We start from the raw sequence: 13572 nt of genomic DNA, 5'->3' as shown, positions 1-13572 counted from the left end.
CCAAAGTGCCATGTGGAAGTGCAAAGGAATAGTGCACACCTACCATACTACCAACAGTGAGTATGTGTGTAAGGAAGCAAAGATCAGTGAACACTGAACAAATCAGTGAACAAAACACTGAAAAGATCAGTGAACAAATGAACTTCACAAGAATTAGCTGGAGAAATGATACAACCAAGACTTCCAAAAAAAAGAAGGAAAGCTAATATAAGGAGTAACAAAACCTGCTGGTAGGAAACACTGGCAGGCATTTTTGCTGGATCTTAAAAGTACGATTTTTATTAAATCTTATTGTATCAGTTTTCATGCTTCAGAAAGATTTTATAACTATCACATCCCATCCTTCTTAACTCTTACAATGTTTTCACACTGCAGAGGTTGGTTTGGGTAGCTAAGACTTTCTGCTCTTAGAAGGAAAACAGTCCAAGACAGTAACAAAATAATTGTTTTAAACACTCCCTCACATGTTCTGCCACAGAATTTCTAGTCCAAGGAAAAAGAACACTGTAGAAAAACAGTTTAAAATTACATTATCCTTGGATGTCTTGGATTTATCAGACTATTACTGAGCAGCTTATGAGACCTTTCATTAGTCTCAGTATCATAGACAAAAAATGTATCACTTTGGTTAAGTAAATACTGCACAAGTTTTGCAAGACAAGAAAAATTTGGGTATATGCATAGATTTTGGTTCTAAAAGTTCTCTTTGAACTGCAGTACCAGTTTAGTCACCAGGCACTGGTACACTGCCCCCTTGGTAACAATGAAATTACAAACTATTTATCTTAGAAGGATTGATTTTCTTATTTTATGTCCAGTACCTTTTGGCTGGATTTCTGCTACTCTTTGGATGTTTCCCAGCAGAAACTTTAAATCAATTACCACTGATCCAAAAAAAAGCCTCTGTCTGGACTTTAACCTAAACCAAGGTTTTTTCACATTCCAAAGCACTGATTTATTCACAAGTTTCAAGTAATACTCAAAGACAAACACTTCACACCTCTAATTTCATAAGCTTATCTGCTTTACTTTTAATTTCAAAAGTTTGTTGGTACACCCACCTGTAGGGACTTCTGATACCAACCTAATTTCTACAGCTTTTATGAGACTAAACTGTCAACAAGACAATTTGATCCTTTTGGGATCTGAGCTTCAGGTTTTTATTATTATTTTTAACAAAGTGGGTTGATAGAGGAGTTGATGACAGGAACAAGACTTCCTCATAAAAATCTAGATGAAAAGTTGCAAGTGCCTATTACTAAACACATTAGCAGCTCTGATGTAGAAACTGAAAGATCCTAGACACACCAAATGTCTAGATTCCTGACAAAGAAGTTAACATTAGATATTCAGTTAAATTTCTACCAAAATATACAAAATAAAAATACATGAAAAAAAAACCACAAAAGAGAACACAGGAGAACCAATTCAACAAACTTTGAATGGACAAAATGATTATTTATTGTCCACCTGCTGTCTACTTTCTTGTAAATTACATACTAGCTACACTATAACAAATATTTTTAGCTGAACCATCACATAGGATCCATATTTCACAACTGCATTATTGCATCCACTTGGCCCTAACTTGCATTCTTCTACAAATAAGGCTACACCATCTAAAGCTATGCCTAAATAAATAGGAGGGGCATTTTTTCACGTAATTGAAGGCAAAAATAAGCACAGGTATGTATGAGCGAACACACATGGAAAAACAACTTTGTCTTTACTTAGAGACAAAACATGGAGGGTTGGGGGATTTATTTATTATTCCAAAAGGAATCTATTTTTATTTTGCTTATTTTTGCCCAGTTATTACCCGATGTACTCCATTTTTATAATACAAAAGCAGAAACAAGTCAAATGGTTCAACACACACAGAGTGACCAGAAAATACATGAAACTTAACAAGAAAAGCAATCATTTGCTCAATGCCTGGCTGCTAGCTACCTTTTTTCCAAATTTTTTCATGGAAACAATATCAGCCTGAATAACGTAAAGATCGTGTACTATTTTCTATAAAATCTCAATTACCTTATTTTGATTAATCTGATCACTGTTCCCATGGAAATTAAGCTCAAAGGCAGCTGACTGCCTCCAGCTAAGAGTGATCTCTTAGCTTACAGTTTTCAGTTGCTGGCAATTCAGCAAGTCTCAAAAAATCACTTTGGCTTTAAAAGTAACACTTTAAGTTTATGTGGCATTTTTTCATGACGAGTAACACCTTGCATTACAATTTTTTTTAAATGTAATAATTGTGATGGAAGCAAAATGACTCATTGCTTCAGTGGTAATTACTCCAAATATGAATGCAAACTGTTGTCAGTCATCAAGAGGATTTCATTATTTCCCAATAACTCTCAGCTTTAGCTAAGTAGAAAGCATGTGGCAAGTTTGTATTTTGATATATTAATTAGACCATTGCCTACAAACACTTTGGATCAGGTGAGTACTGAAATTCTAGCATTCCTCCATATATATTCTGTACATAAAAATCTAGCAGGAAGTTTCAAAAATTAATTAGAGATCAACCTTACTCTCCAGAAAATGAGAAAAAGAATAAGAAACAGAATGAGAAAAAGAAGGAGAAAAAGAATTTTTTTTATTTTCTTCCATGTAGCCTTAAAACATGTTTGTCCATTCAGTAGCCCAATACTGTCACATACACCCCACTATACCTATTTTCCTAGGTAGCTCTTGAGAGCTGGAAACTGCATCGTGTCTCTGATGAGCTGGATTCAAAGAATGACAAATAAGTGCCACCTATTACCGAATTCATTATTATTAATGACTTCAACTTTAGTAAATTCCTTCTCCTCTTGCCAGAAATAGCTTAAGTTTCCCCACCAGCACAACCACATCTGCGCACTGTTTGGGCAGTCTGTGTCACAAGAGTGATCACTTCACTTCTGCCATGAGGAGGCTTTGCTTGCTTCTCTGGCTGAAAGATGTAAACTTTAACATACAAAGCAACCTTGCCTGATTCTTCTTTAAAGTACAAAGAACAATTAAATTTCATTGGCCATTAATTGTTACTGGCTATCAATCACCTCCTCCACACTCTCACTTCCTCCTCCTTATGCCCAGGTGCTAAATCCTTACTCATACTGCCTTTTCCTTAATTTTTCCTATCTCCAAGGCAAAAAGTACTTCAGACCTCCACATGAATTTAGAGAACTGCTGCCTATTCCCATTACTGGAGAGGTACAGCTTTTTAAAAATAAATATGCTTGAGAACTCATCAGTAAAGAACCTTAAGGACTTCAAATATCAAAGAAGCATTTTTCTGATTGAGCTGTCAGTTTCAATTATTCCACCCACTCCAAGGTGGTCCATACACTTCTCCAACTCTCCAGTGCTTTTCCCCCTAAATCATAACCTTCTCACTCGGTTAGATAAATTGAGGTTAGGTAAAAAACCCCAGTCCCATTTTCTATTCTTGTGCATTTTATAGGTTTGCAGTTCTTGTGTACTGGAGTTCCTCTGAGCTCCTTCTGAGGTGGCTGGTTTTGTCCACCCTGAAATCAGAAACCACTCTCACCACTGCCTTAACATGTGCAAATATCTTAGCCACCAAAATCCCCTCACAAACAAACCCTGTTCTCTTCCCCTTCTATATGATCAACAGAAAAAAGTCTTGAGACATGCAGGAAATAAACAAATTGAACAATAAATATGAAGACTGTATAAATATTAGTTCTAGAGAAAGTATATATAAAGAACAAAATAATGGAAAAATAAATAAGTTTTGTATGTCCTGCAAAAAGTATTTCAATGTCAGTCCAAACTTGAAGTGCAGAAGTAGCCAACATATTCCATCATCAGCCTTCCATGCAGAAATCTACTTCTATTTCAGTATGATCAACAACCTTCATTTTTTATCATGTCAGGCTCTGGTCTTCACCATTTAATACATTCTCCTCAGCCACCACGTGCTTTTCAGCCACACCCAGAGATGTCATTCCCTCCGTCTGTGGACCATGCCCACCAAAAACACAGAACAATACATTCAGAACAATCAGTTGTAACCTACAACTGATACAGTCAGAAGTCCATTTTCTCTACATTCTTAAGGGAAGAAGATCCAAATCTTTGGGTGCCTGAGCTTGTGCCCAGGCAGTAGCATGCATCATGTGGATGGCACAACACAGCAGGTGAATGCACATGATCTGGGAAGCACACAGCTGGATGTTGACTGCACAACTGTGGAGCTGGTGGGCCAACAGGGAAGGAATCCACAACACTCCTCTGGAGGGAAAACCCCTCAAGCCATAGCCTCTGGGGTAGGGTGAGAAGAAAGGCTTCTCCCAGCATGCCTCCATGAAACATGCAGATTGAATATATCCCATTGGCCCTGGTGTTCTGTCCCACCCCTCAAGATCCCTACATAAACCCCTGCTTTCCCTGCTGGAGAGACTCTTTCATCCCTGCATCCCTTGGAGGAAGAAGCTCAGTAAAGGCTCTCCTTGGAACCCCACAGGAAGATGCTGTCTCTCCTTCTGCCTGGATCACAAAAGAGCTGAAATCACCAGGTGTGAGCTGAAATCACCCAGTGTGAGCTGAAATCACACACTGTGAGCTGAAATCACCCAGTGTGAGCTGAAATCACCCTGTGTGAGCTGAAATCACCCTGTGTGAGCTGAAATCACACACTGTGAGCTGAAATCACACACTGTGAGCTGAAATCACCCTGTGTGAGCTGAAATCACACACTGCGAGCACACCATGCCTGTGCCCCTGAGGTGTCTTTTTCAAGAGGCTTCTTCAGAAGGGTCACAGCACTCTGAACAACGCCCGCTGCGACACAGAACAGCTGACATATCACAGGGTAGGGAAAGCTGCACCATGGGAGCTTTCACAAACGCCAAAATAACCTGCACATCTCTTCCCACAAACAGTTCAAACTGAAGATTTAGTACGTCATCTGAATACAGTTGATTTTATCACTAAGGGATGTGTCAAATCAATTCCCTTTGCTTTGCCTTAGTCAACTTAGTTTTCGTAAATACTGTCTTTATTTTTCTTCTTGCCAAACATGGAACCACAGTATACTGAAACCATTTACATTTACATATTTGCGTACTCACACTGAAAATTTCCAACACAATGACTGTAAAATTTGGGCTATGTAATCATGCAATTCATCTTACATGCCAAAGAAATTTCACCAGGATATACCTGACTAGTTTATTTTTGATATGTTTTAAGCAATTTATATGGTCAAACTCTAGCACATAGAAAATGCAGTTTCTTTGAACTTCAAGTCAAATCAAACCCAGGTGAAACTAGGAAAATTACCACAAATTAAGGTTTTGTTGGGCCAGCTATAAAAATACTATGCAGCTATAATAAAATCAGACTTGATTCACCAAATATTCCTTACTTTTGCAGTAGTTGTTTTTTTTTTCTCCTAGTGCAACACATGGCTTTTTGAATGTGCAAACTCTTCCCTATCAAGAGAAAGAGCAACAGCACTTGCTGTGGCTTCATTTTCATAATGGAAAGTACAGTACTGAGTTGGCCAGATCCAAACTGCAATTGGTTATTAAATACTTTGGTAGCTGTGCAACAGAAAAGTTTACTCAATTCTCGAGCATTACATCCACAACCAGAAATGTTTAAGGCAACAGTGCAAGTGGAAGCTTCATCCTGGAGCTAAACAGACAAACAGTAAAACGTGTCTGGTGCACTAACAGCAAGCAAATGCACATGGAAATTCTTGCTGCTCCTCTAAAAATAATCCACAGGAGTAGCTGGAGCACATTTTTATTTATCCTTTCTAAAAAATTATCCAAGCTGAGCATGCTACTATTTCAGGTATCAGCTACATCAATGTTTGTAATTACCCTGAAGGATCTTCCCCTCGTGTTTCTATCCTACAAATCTACAGAATTAACAGGATCTCTGCTATATAAAAAAGAATGAGATGGCTGAAGTTTTTTGGTAAAATTTGAGAGTCATGTGAGAAGAAGGAAGTAACAATTTGAGGGAAGCAGAAACAAATTTTAAACTATCCAGAACCAGTTTTCCCTTCCAAACTGTCAACAACAGTTGTGGGTTCCCTCATCTATGTTTTACTTTGTAAACTAAAATCTCATTAACAGATTCCTTTGTGAAGAAAAGGGACAGCAAGAGCAGTTGCATCAGTGTTTGCTGCTTTTACTAACTACAATAGGAATGTACTGTAGAAAGCAATCCAGTATTTGCAGGGGAATGGATTGGATGATCTAATACAACTTTTCCACTTCTGACTTCTTAGAACAGCTTAGACTCATCCAAGTTCTCAAAGAGATTTCTGTCCAACAATACTGAATGAAGAGAACTCCAAGACAAGGTCTGGGGCTTTTTTTTTTTTTTTCTTCTTCTTTTTTTCTTCTCAATATTTAGAGAGCCAGAATAGCAAACCATATGCTATAGTACACAACCATGAAGAAAAAGCTATAGTAATTAAATACCCATGAAACGTAGAATATCTGTAGAAAAAGCAGTAAGTTCATTTTATACTTAAATATTCCAATAATTTTGGAGCATATTATCAATTTCATAACTTAGGAAAAAAGGTTTTTTATAATATCTGAAATTATTAAGCAGTAAGGTAGGAAGATTGGTGTAGAAATTTTTATTAAGCAACATATTAAAAATAGAGAAATATCAGTGCTAACTGGTAATATACCCATGCTCATTTTCTTCCTACACTGCCACATACCAGGATCACAACATCCTTGGCCCAAGACAAGGGCACATTTTTTCCTTTCTTTTTCTTTTTTTTTATTACAAAATATGTGTCATCATTCTCTGACTGCAGAATTAAAAACATTTGTCTTTGCAAGTACAGTTGACTTTAAGAAGTTACTGCTAGGAAAAAACAATCTTTCAAATAAGACACCAAAACTTAGAAAAAGATTTTGCACTCCTAAAGCCTTGTAACAGCGAAAAACTATGACAGATGGGGCTCATTCTTCTGCTCTTACAGCTCTCTTCCAAAAATGCTAGGGACTGTCTTCTCTGAAACTTGAGAGGATTCTGAACAATCCTTCTAAAAATGCATTAAAGGTCAAACCAATACCATGAGTTTCACATACAATTAAGCCCATCTTGAGGCAAGAATATGAACTAGATAACATTTAGAAAGCTTTTCATACCCTACTTTATATACCAGACCTTCACAGAAATCAAATGTGAGGTTTGATGGCCTGTGACATGCACTGATCAGACCAAATGCTCTTAATAGTCTTAATTCCTGCAATTAAAAAACTTTGAGTCTCAAATGAAGTTAATATACTGTCTTAAAGAAGAGCAACTAGTGAACACTAAAGATGTAGTTTCAAGATTTCAAGAATTATATCTACTTTAAGATAGTGTGAGGTTTAAAAGGACATTAAAAAAAGCATCAACAGGGTCAAAGTTACATGTGTGTCTAGTATTCAGAGCTAGAGAGCACAAGACAAATAATGAGGATGGTTGGAATATTTCAGTGCTTCTTGCAATTGCAATATAATGACCATTCACTGATCCCCTCTCTCATCTTTCTTTTCTGTTACAGTCAGAAAGTCCAATCCACCCTGCAATAACAAACAACGTGGTAACCAGGGCATGCAACCAGGAGAGCTGCTAGGAAAGCCAACTGCTCCAAAATGAGAGCATACTCCAAGTGAGTAAACCAGTGCTGTCTTCTTTTGGAATGAGGGGCAAAAGGAGTAAGTGAAAGGAGTTTGAACACATTTAGGTTTTGCCTCGATAAAAAATTAGAGCAAATGTTGAAGTGTCAATGTTTCACAGATCCACACTCATTTTCTAGCCAGCCTTCTTTAATTCCCAAACCAGAAAGAAAACTAATTTAGCAGCTGACATAACATTTTGCTTAGATGCACACCACTGTCAGCCTGCATCAGAAAGATGACTGGTATTCCTCTTACAGTGATCTTCTGAGCCACCTGCACAGACAGCTGCAGCAAAGCCACAAGGAGTCTGGGAGTCATGGCACTTCAGAAATGTTGATGAAATTCTTCAGGCAAGCAAATATTGCCAAGCACTGTTCCACTGTTTGTTGCTTTTGAGTATCAAATGCCAGAGAGTATTATTTAGTTTTACTTTTACACGTAAATTCTCAGATATTTTGAGGAGTATCACCAAGCACTTGACCAAGTATCAACATTACTACATCTTTTTCCAGAATAAAATAACTGAAAAAAATGGGAAAATGTGATTCTTTCATACCTACTTAGAAATAATCCCAGTTTTAAGCTTACTCTAGATCAGTAATTGACACGGGCAACAAATTCTGCACAAGTCTGGATATATTCATGGCATGGGTTACTACCATCTACTGACTCATTTCAGACCTCAGAATTTCCTTCCAGCTTGAATTAGCTCTGTACTGGGGACTGAAGACATACTTACCGTTTTGTAGGAGTGGAATATTTTTAACCAGCTGATTGGTCCCATTTTTCAGCTCCACACAATTTTAAGATTATTGGGATAGCTCTGTGTACTCCCACGGCATGCTTTGATTTCTTGGTGCTGATCATTTTTGTAGCATAATATTTTACTCAAGTATTCATCCAACTTATTTTAGGCTGTACTTTAGTCCAGCATATTTATGAGCAAAACACAATATTAAATGGAGACAAGCCAATAAAAGAAACAGCTTACTAGAATTTCAGTTGACTTTGTTAAAGGAAATTATTTTAAATTAATGTGGCTACTGAACTCTTGCCATACTTGACCTCAGAAAATATATTCCTTCTAATTTTTGCTGTGAACGTTTATTTATTTAAGCTAAACTCCAGGCCTTGAATGTTGACCATAAAGAAGTGTCAGATTTCCTGCTACTATTTCGTACTCCTTTTTTCTAAACAAGGGCAAACAACACATGTTTGTTGCATTAGCATTACACTGCCAAAACATCACTCTTAAATGAAATCATCTATGTATTTTTGGTAAAATCTTATTTAACAACTTCCACCCCGCCAGAAACAGAGTTAAAACAAGGCTGTTTTGTTTTCACTGAGCAACAGTTTGGTCACTGGTTTACTAGATGGCGCTCAAAACATTTTTCCATATGCTCCTCTCAAAGAGAATCTGACTAAAATGTGATTTACCTTCACCAGTGAATGAAGGCTTTTTTCACCAAACATATCCCAGAGGAAGGTCAGGTCTTCCTGGCTGTCCACATGTGGCTGCAGCTGGGCTGGCAATGCAGCCAGCAGCTCGTACAGACCTATAAAATGAAAATAAAACACAAAGTGTGATCTAGGGTGATCTCATTAATTTCACTTAACAGTTCTGTGTAATTGGCTGCCTGGAGCATGTCATTTTAACTAAAGAGGGAGTCTGGGGTATCCAGCACAATATTAACATGTAGAATCAAAAGGAACATTTAGAAAAAATTACTAAGAAACAAGTATTAGCAGGGTACTTTTTACCTTGTCACAGTTGTCAAGCTTCTACATCCATATATATTTACACAAGGTTATGCAGAAAATTCATAAAGGTTTTGAGAAAAGGACAAACCCAGAAAAAAAGCATACATTCCTTTGCTTAATCGTTATTCCATTTCCCTTGATGTTAGCCAAAGAGTGAAATGAGTCATGCATAGGAAAAACTTCCTTAAAAGAACAGAAACTGGATAGGGTGGTCCATTAAAAAAAGGTTCGTGGTTTTTCTAAATATTTCTTGCTAATATATTGCTTAATATTTTATTCAATCCTGTGTTCAGCAAGGATCCACGGCAATACAAAAGCACCTTCTCTGTTTTGCAGGATTAAATTTCTAAAAACAAAAACCAACACAGTTTTCCCAGACACACATGAACACAGAAATATTTCAGTAACATTTTTAATTTGCAGGTATTTGAGATTCTCTCTAGGGCTGAAGCAATTGCTGAGCTCAGTTATTTGTGGCACACCTCAGCAGCGCTCTCGGAGGGGCAGACAGTAGCACACTGTTCCACAGCAGCGTACAGCATAAAGTATCCATCGTGCACACAGACCATCAAAGGGCTGTCCAAGAAATGCAGCAACAGTGTTTGCAGCAGTCCTCTTTAGGGAGGTAACCTGGCATGAGTTGCTATCAATTCATAGCACATGTTTAATTTTCCAGTGGGATTACTTGGGGTAAAAAGGACAAAATGCCTTTTTCTCCTGTCTGCTGTCTACAAAAACACCAACAGTCTCCTGGGATCCAAGATACACGGTCCTGTTATTATTTTTAGTCTGAGTAAGTGCTGCTGTTCATCACAAGAACACATTTACAACATATTCTACCGGTAAAAGAACATTGTTGTAAATTACAGGTTACCTATTGTTATTATGTTTATTATCTCCCTGAAAGTTATGATTTAGAGTATTTAGAATATTTATTAGTAAACATAAATTCACAACCTTTTCAGGCAGTACATATTCCTTTCAACATTGCATACAGCACTTTTGGGTTCTGATTATTTATATTTTCATCTTTTTACTGCCCCTTGGTAAAATATTTTGGGAAAAAAAACTTCTTTCCAGATACATTCTTTTTGTGCTCCAAGCATTTTTCAGTGGTTGATATTAATTTCTCTTACAATCCTGCTTTTATTTAAATATGTTCTTGTTTCTGCTTCAAAAATACTGCAAAAAAATGAAACAACTCAAACTACTACCATTTTGCAGACAGAAAAAAAGACCATCAAGCTTTGCCTAGCAAGACACAATCACTGATTGAGGTGACAGCCAGAGAGAAGAGGTCTCAGTGGGACTTGTGACTCCACCTTCCCAGATTATCAGAACTTCAGAATTTAGCAAAACGGTTGTTTTATCACACAATTTATGAAAAGACAGTTTCATTTAGAAAATGAAAACATTTCTTTTTTTATTTAGAAAATTGCTAACATTCTTTACACGTGGCCACTTTGTTACTGTAAATATATTTACCTCAAAATAACCTGAAGGCTGTCAGAAAATGGAATAGAAGTTTTCAATGTAAGCTTGCACTGTGGCATAACTGCTTGGGGACAATTCCTGTGTGTCATTCAGAAGAAAGAAAACAGAAACTTCAGACACTTCCCTCAAATAAAGGCATGTAACAGAGTAAGCTTTCTTTTCCTTGATCCATCAGATCTGCTTAAATTCCACATGTAATCAACTATAAAAACTATTCTCTCCTTGTAACTTGTTCCTCAACACTTTGAGAATCAAATCCCTAGTGAAAAATAAAATGAAAGTTTGTATTTCCTGATGGATTAACCATTAGTGACACAGGGGAAGACTGAATCAGCCCATAATGAGACTTTGGTTTTACACACAAAACTCCCAGAGAAGAACCCCACCTGCCAGCACTCCAGGAGTGCAGGTCCTTACACATATGAAGGTTTCACATCCAGCTCAAAAGTTTCTGTGAGCTTTATTTATTTGTACAGCCCTGAATTGCCTCTTCCAGGGAAATGGGTGTCCATGTTCCTAGTGCACCACTCCAGCTTCAACAGCAATGCACCCATCTGTGCAACTCCCCTGGGGAAGTGGAGACAATTAGACAGGTGCTGACTGATTTTATCCAATATCATGGCCATGCTTCTAGTTCTTCCCTGCTTTGGCTCCAGAGTCCACTGTTTAAAGCTTTCAGCCAGAAGGGAATGAGAACCCATCCCTTCTCTGCAGCAGTGGAAACTGAGGCTGTGCCATGCAGCGTGCTGGAGAACACCATGCTTTTGCTCTAAACACTCCTACCCAAACTGTGTAAAAAACAACTCCATTAAGGAGCCAAGTAAAAATCAGGCAGAAGGAGGACTTAGTGTATTAACCTGGGGAGAAGACAAAGATCTAGAAGATATCTAAGTTAAATTTGTGTGATTACAGATCACCTGACTCAGCTCCAGAAGGCAATGGCAGAAGAAGGTGGTGGCACCTCCAAAGGCTTACCTTTCCTCTTGTTTCTTCTTGTTCTGCCTGTGATGAACGGTACCACAGAATCAAAAATTTTTAGATGGGCATTCTAATTTTTATCTATTAAGAAATCAAGTATGTGGATCTTCTACACACATCTCCAAGTAAAACATGATTTTTACTTGTGTCTAAATTACATGAAATGTATTGATGTTAATCATTCCACTGTGAAGAAACAGTAAAAATTGTGGCTGGCATGTGACTTTACCAGCACATGGCATATTAAAGAAAGTGCGTTTGTGATATGGACAGGGACACAATAATTGTCAAGTTAGTGTAAACTGGTATTGAATTGACACCACTTTATTGGCCTAATTTTACTTATCAAATCTGAACAAATAGTACATCCATCCTTCCTACACATGAAGGGCAGTAGCTCAAATTCCTGCAGCCCTATAAGATCTCTACAGAGATGCTGCCATGCAGCAGCAGAAGTAATCTGAATTTCATAGTAGAGTGCTTCAGATCAACTTCAAACCTCCTGCAAAATTTCTAAGTAGTATCTCAGGTGGTTCCAGAAGTCAGAGCCAAAGGCCATAGGAAAAAAGTGCAAGTTTAACAATGGTTTAAGTAATGCCAGACTGTTAAAACCAGATTTTTTTTAAATTGTTCCAGTAGCAATTATGAAGTGTGAAGGGATGCCACACTGAACACTTCTGAATACTTTTAAAACCAAAAATTAACTTTCCAAAAGGTCATAAGTGATTCTCCCTAAAATACAGGTTGTTTGGCAAATTAAAAATGCATATTCATTGTATCAGACCAGAGTGAGGTGTATCAGCACCTCCAAGCTACCACTGCCTGCCAGGCCTCGATTGTGCTTTTGGTCTCAATTGTGATGTTTCCCACCTTCTTGAGACATATGGCATGCTTGGACCTCACTTTTTTTTTTAAAGTCCCACAATGTCAATGAACACAACCAAGAGCTTTTAAAAAAAGTATCTAGAAGTTGTTTAAAAAGAAAAATAAAAGTAAATAAAAAAATCCTGTTGTTTTGAAAGCCTGATGTTGGCACCACTGTGTGGAGTGTTATGCAAAAAAAATTATTTTTTTGCTTTTATTATACACTGTTGCTACTCTTAGGTTCTTGATTTTTTTTTAGTCTGGTTTGCCTAATTTTAACCAGCATTTATATTCAAAAGGAATCCTGCACCCATTGGAATTTACTAGTATCAAAACACTTCAGGTGTCAAAACTCAGCAGAGGAAACATGACTCACACAAGAAAAACTAATTTATTTTGATTTTTAAAAGTAGATAATTTATTCCCAGAAGACCTGAGCATACACTAAAAAAACTAACAATGTGATTAAACATAGAGATGTAAGACAATTATGCAATTTTAAGAGGGGAAGTAAGTCTGGTCATTCCTACAGCTCGGGGGGAGGAACCCCAAGACTCATCACAACATAATCACACCTAAAAGGATAAAAGACAATTTTCAACTGTGCTCTTTCAACACACTTAAGCAGTTACTGTCTTCAGAGCATCTTCACCTTTTTCTAAACCTAATTAATACAATTTAGTTTTATTTGATCTGAAGACCAAAATGTAGAGTAATGCTAATTCCAATTTAAAAACGTGTACAGTGGATTTGCACCTGCAATCGGATCTAAGAGTAAGAAGCAATGGAAACCTTTTAAATCAGAAACAAC

General features: G+C 37.3%; 1 protein-coding gene across 5 annotated transcripts in view; it reads right to left on the bottom strand.

Moving 5' to 3' along the window:
* MPP7 (MAGUK p55 scaffold protein 7) overlaps positions 1 to 13572 on the bottom strand; it is a 146456-nt gene that overhangs the window by 82422 nt on the left and 50462 nt on the right. For all 5 annotated transcript variants that reach the window (XM_063149276.1, XM_063149269.1, XM_063149285.1 and 2 more), the window contains one exon: positions 9102 to 9220. In XM_063149276.1, coding sequence (XP_063005346.1) covers positions 9102 to 9220 — 119 coding nt within the window. The remainder of the gene's footprint in view (positions 1 to 9101; positions 9221 to 13572) is intronic.

Source organism: Melospiza melodia, chromosome 1 (assembly GCF_035770615.1).
Source record: "Melospiza melodia melodia isolate bMelMel2 chromosome 1, bMelMel2.pri, whole genome shotgun sequence".
Classification (NCBI taxonomy): domain Eukaryota; kingdom Metazoa; phylum Chordata; class Aves; order Passeriformes; family Passerellidae; genus Melospiza; species Melospiza melodia.
The sequence above is the reverse complement of the archived record's forward strand: the minus strand, read 5'-3'. Positions and strand labels throughout refer to the sequence as shown.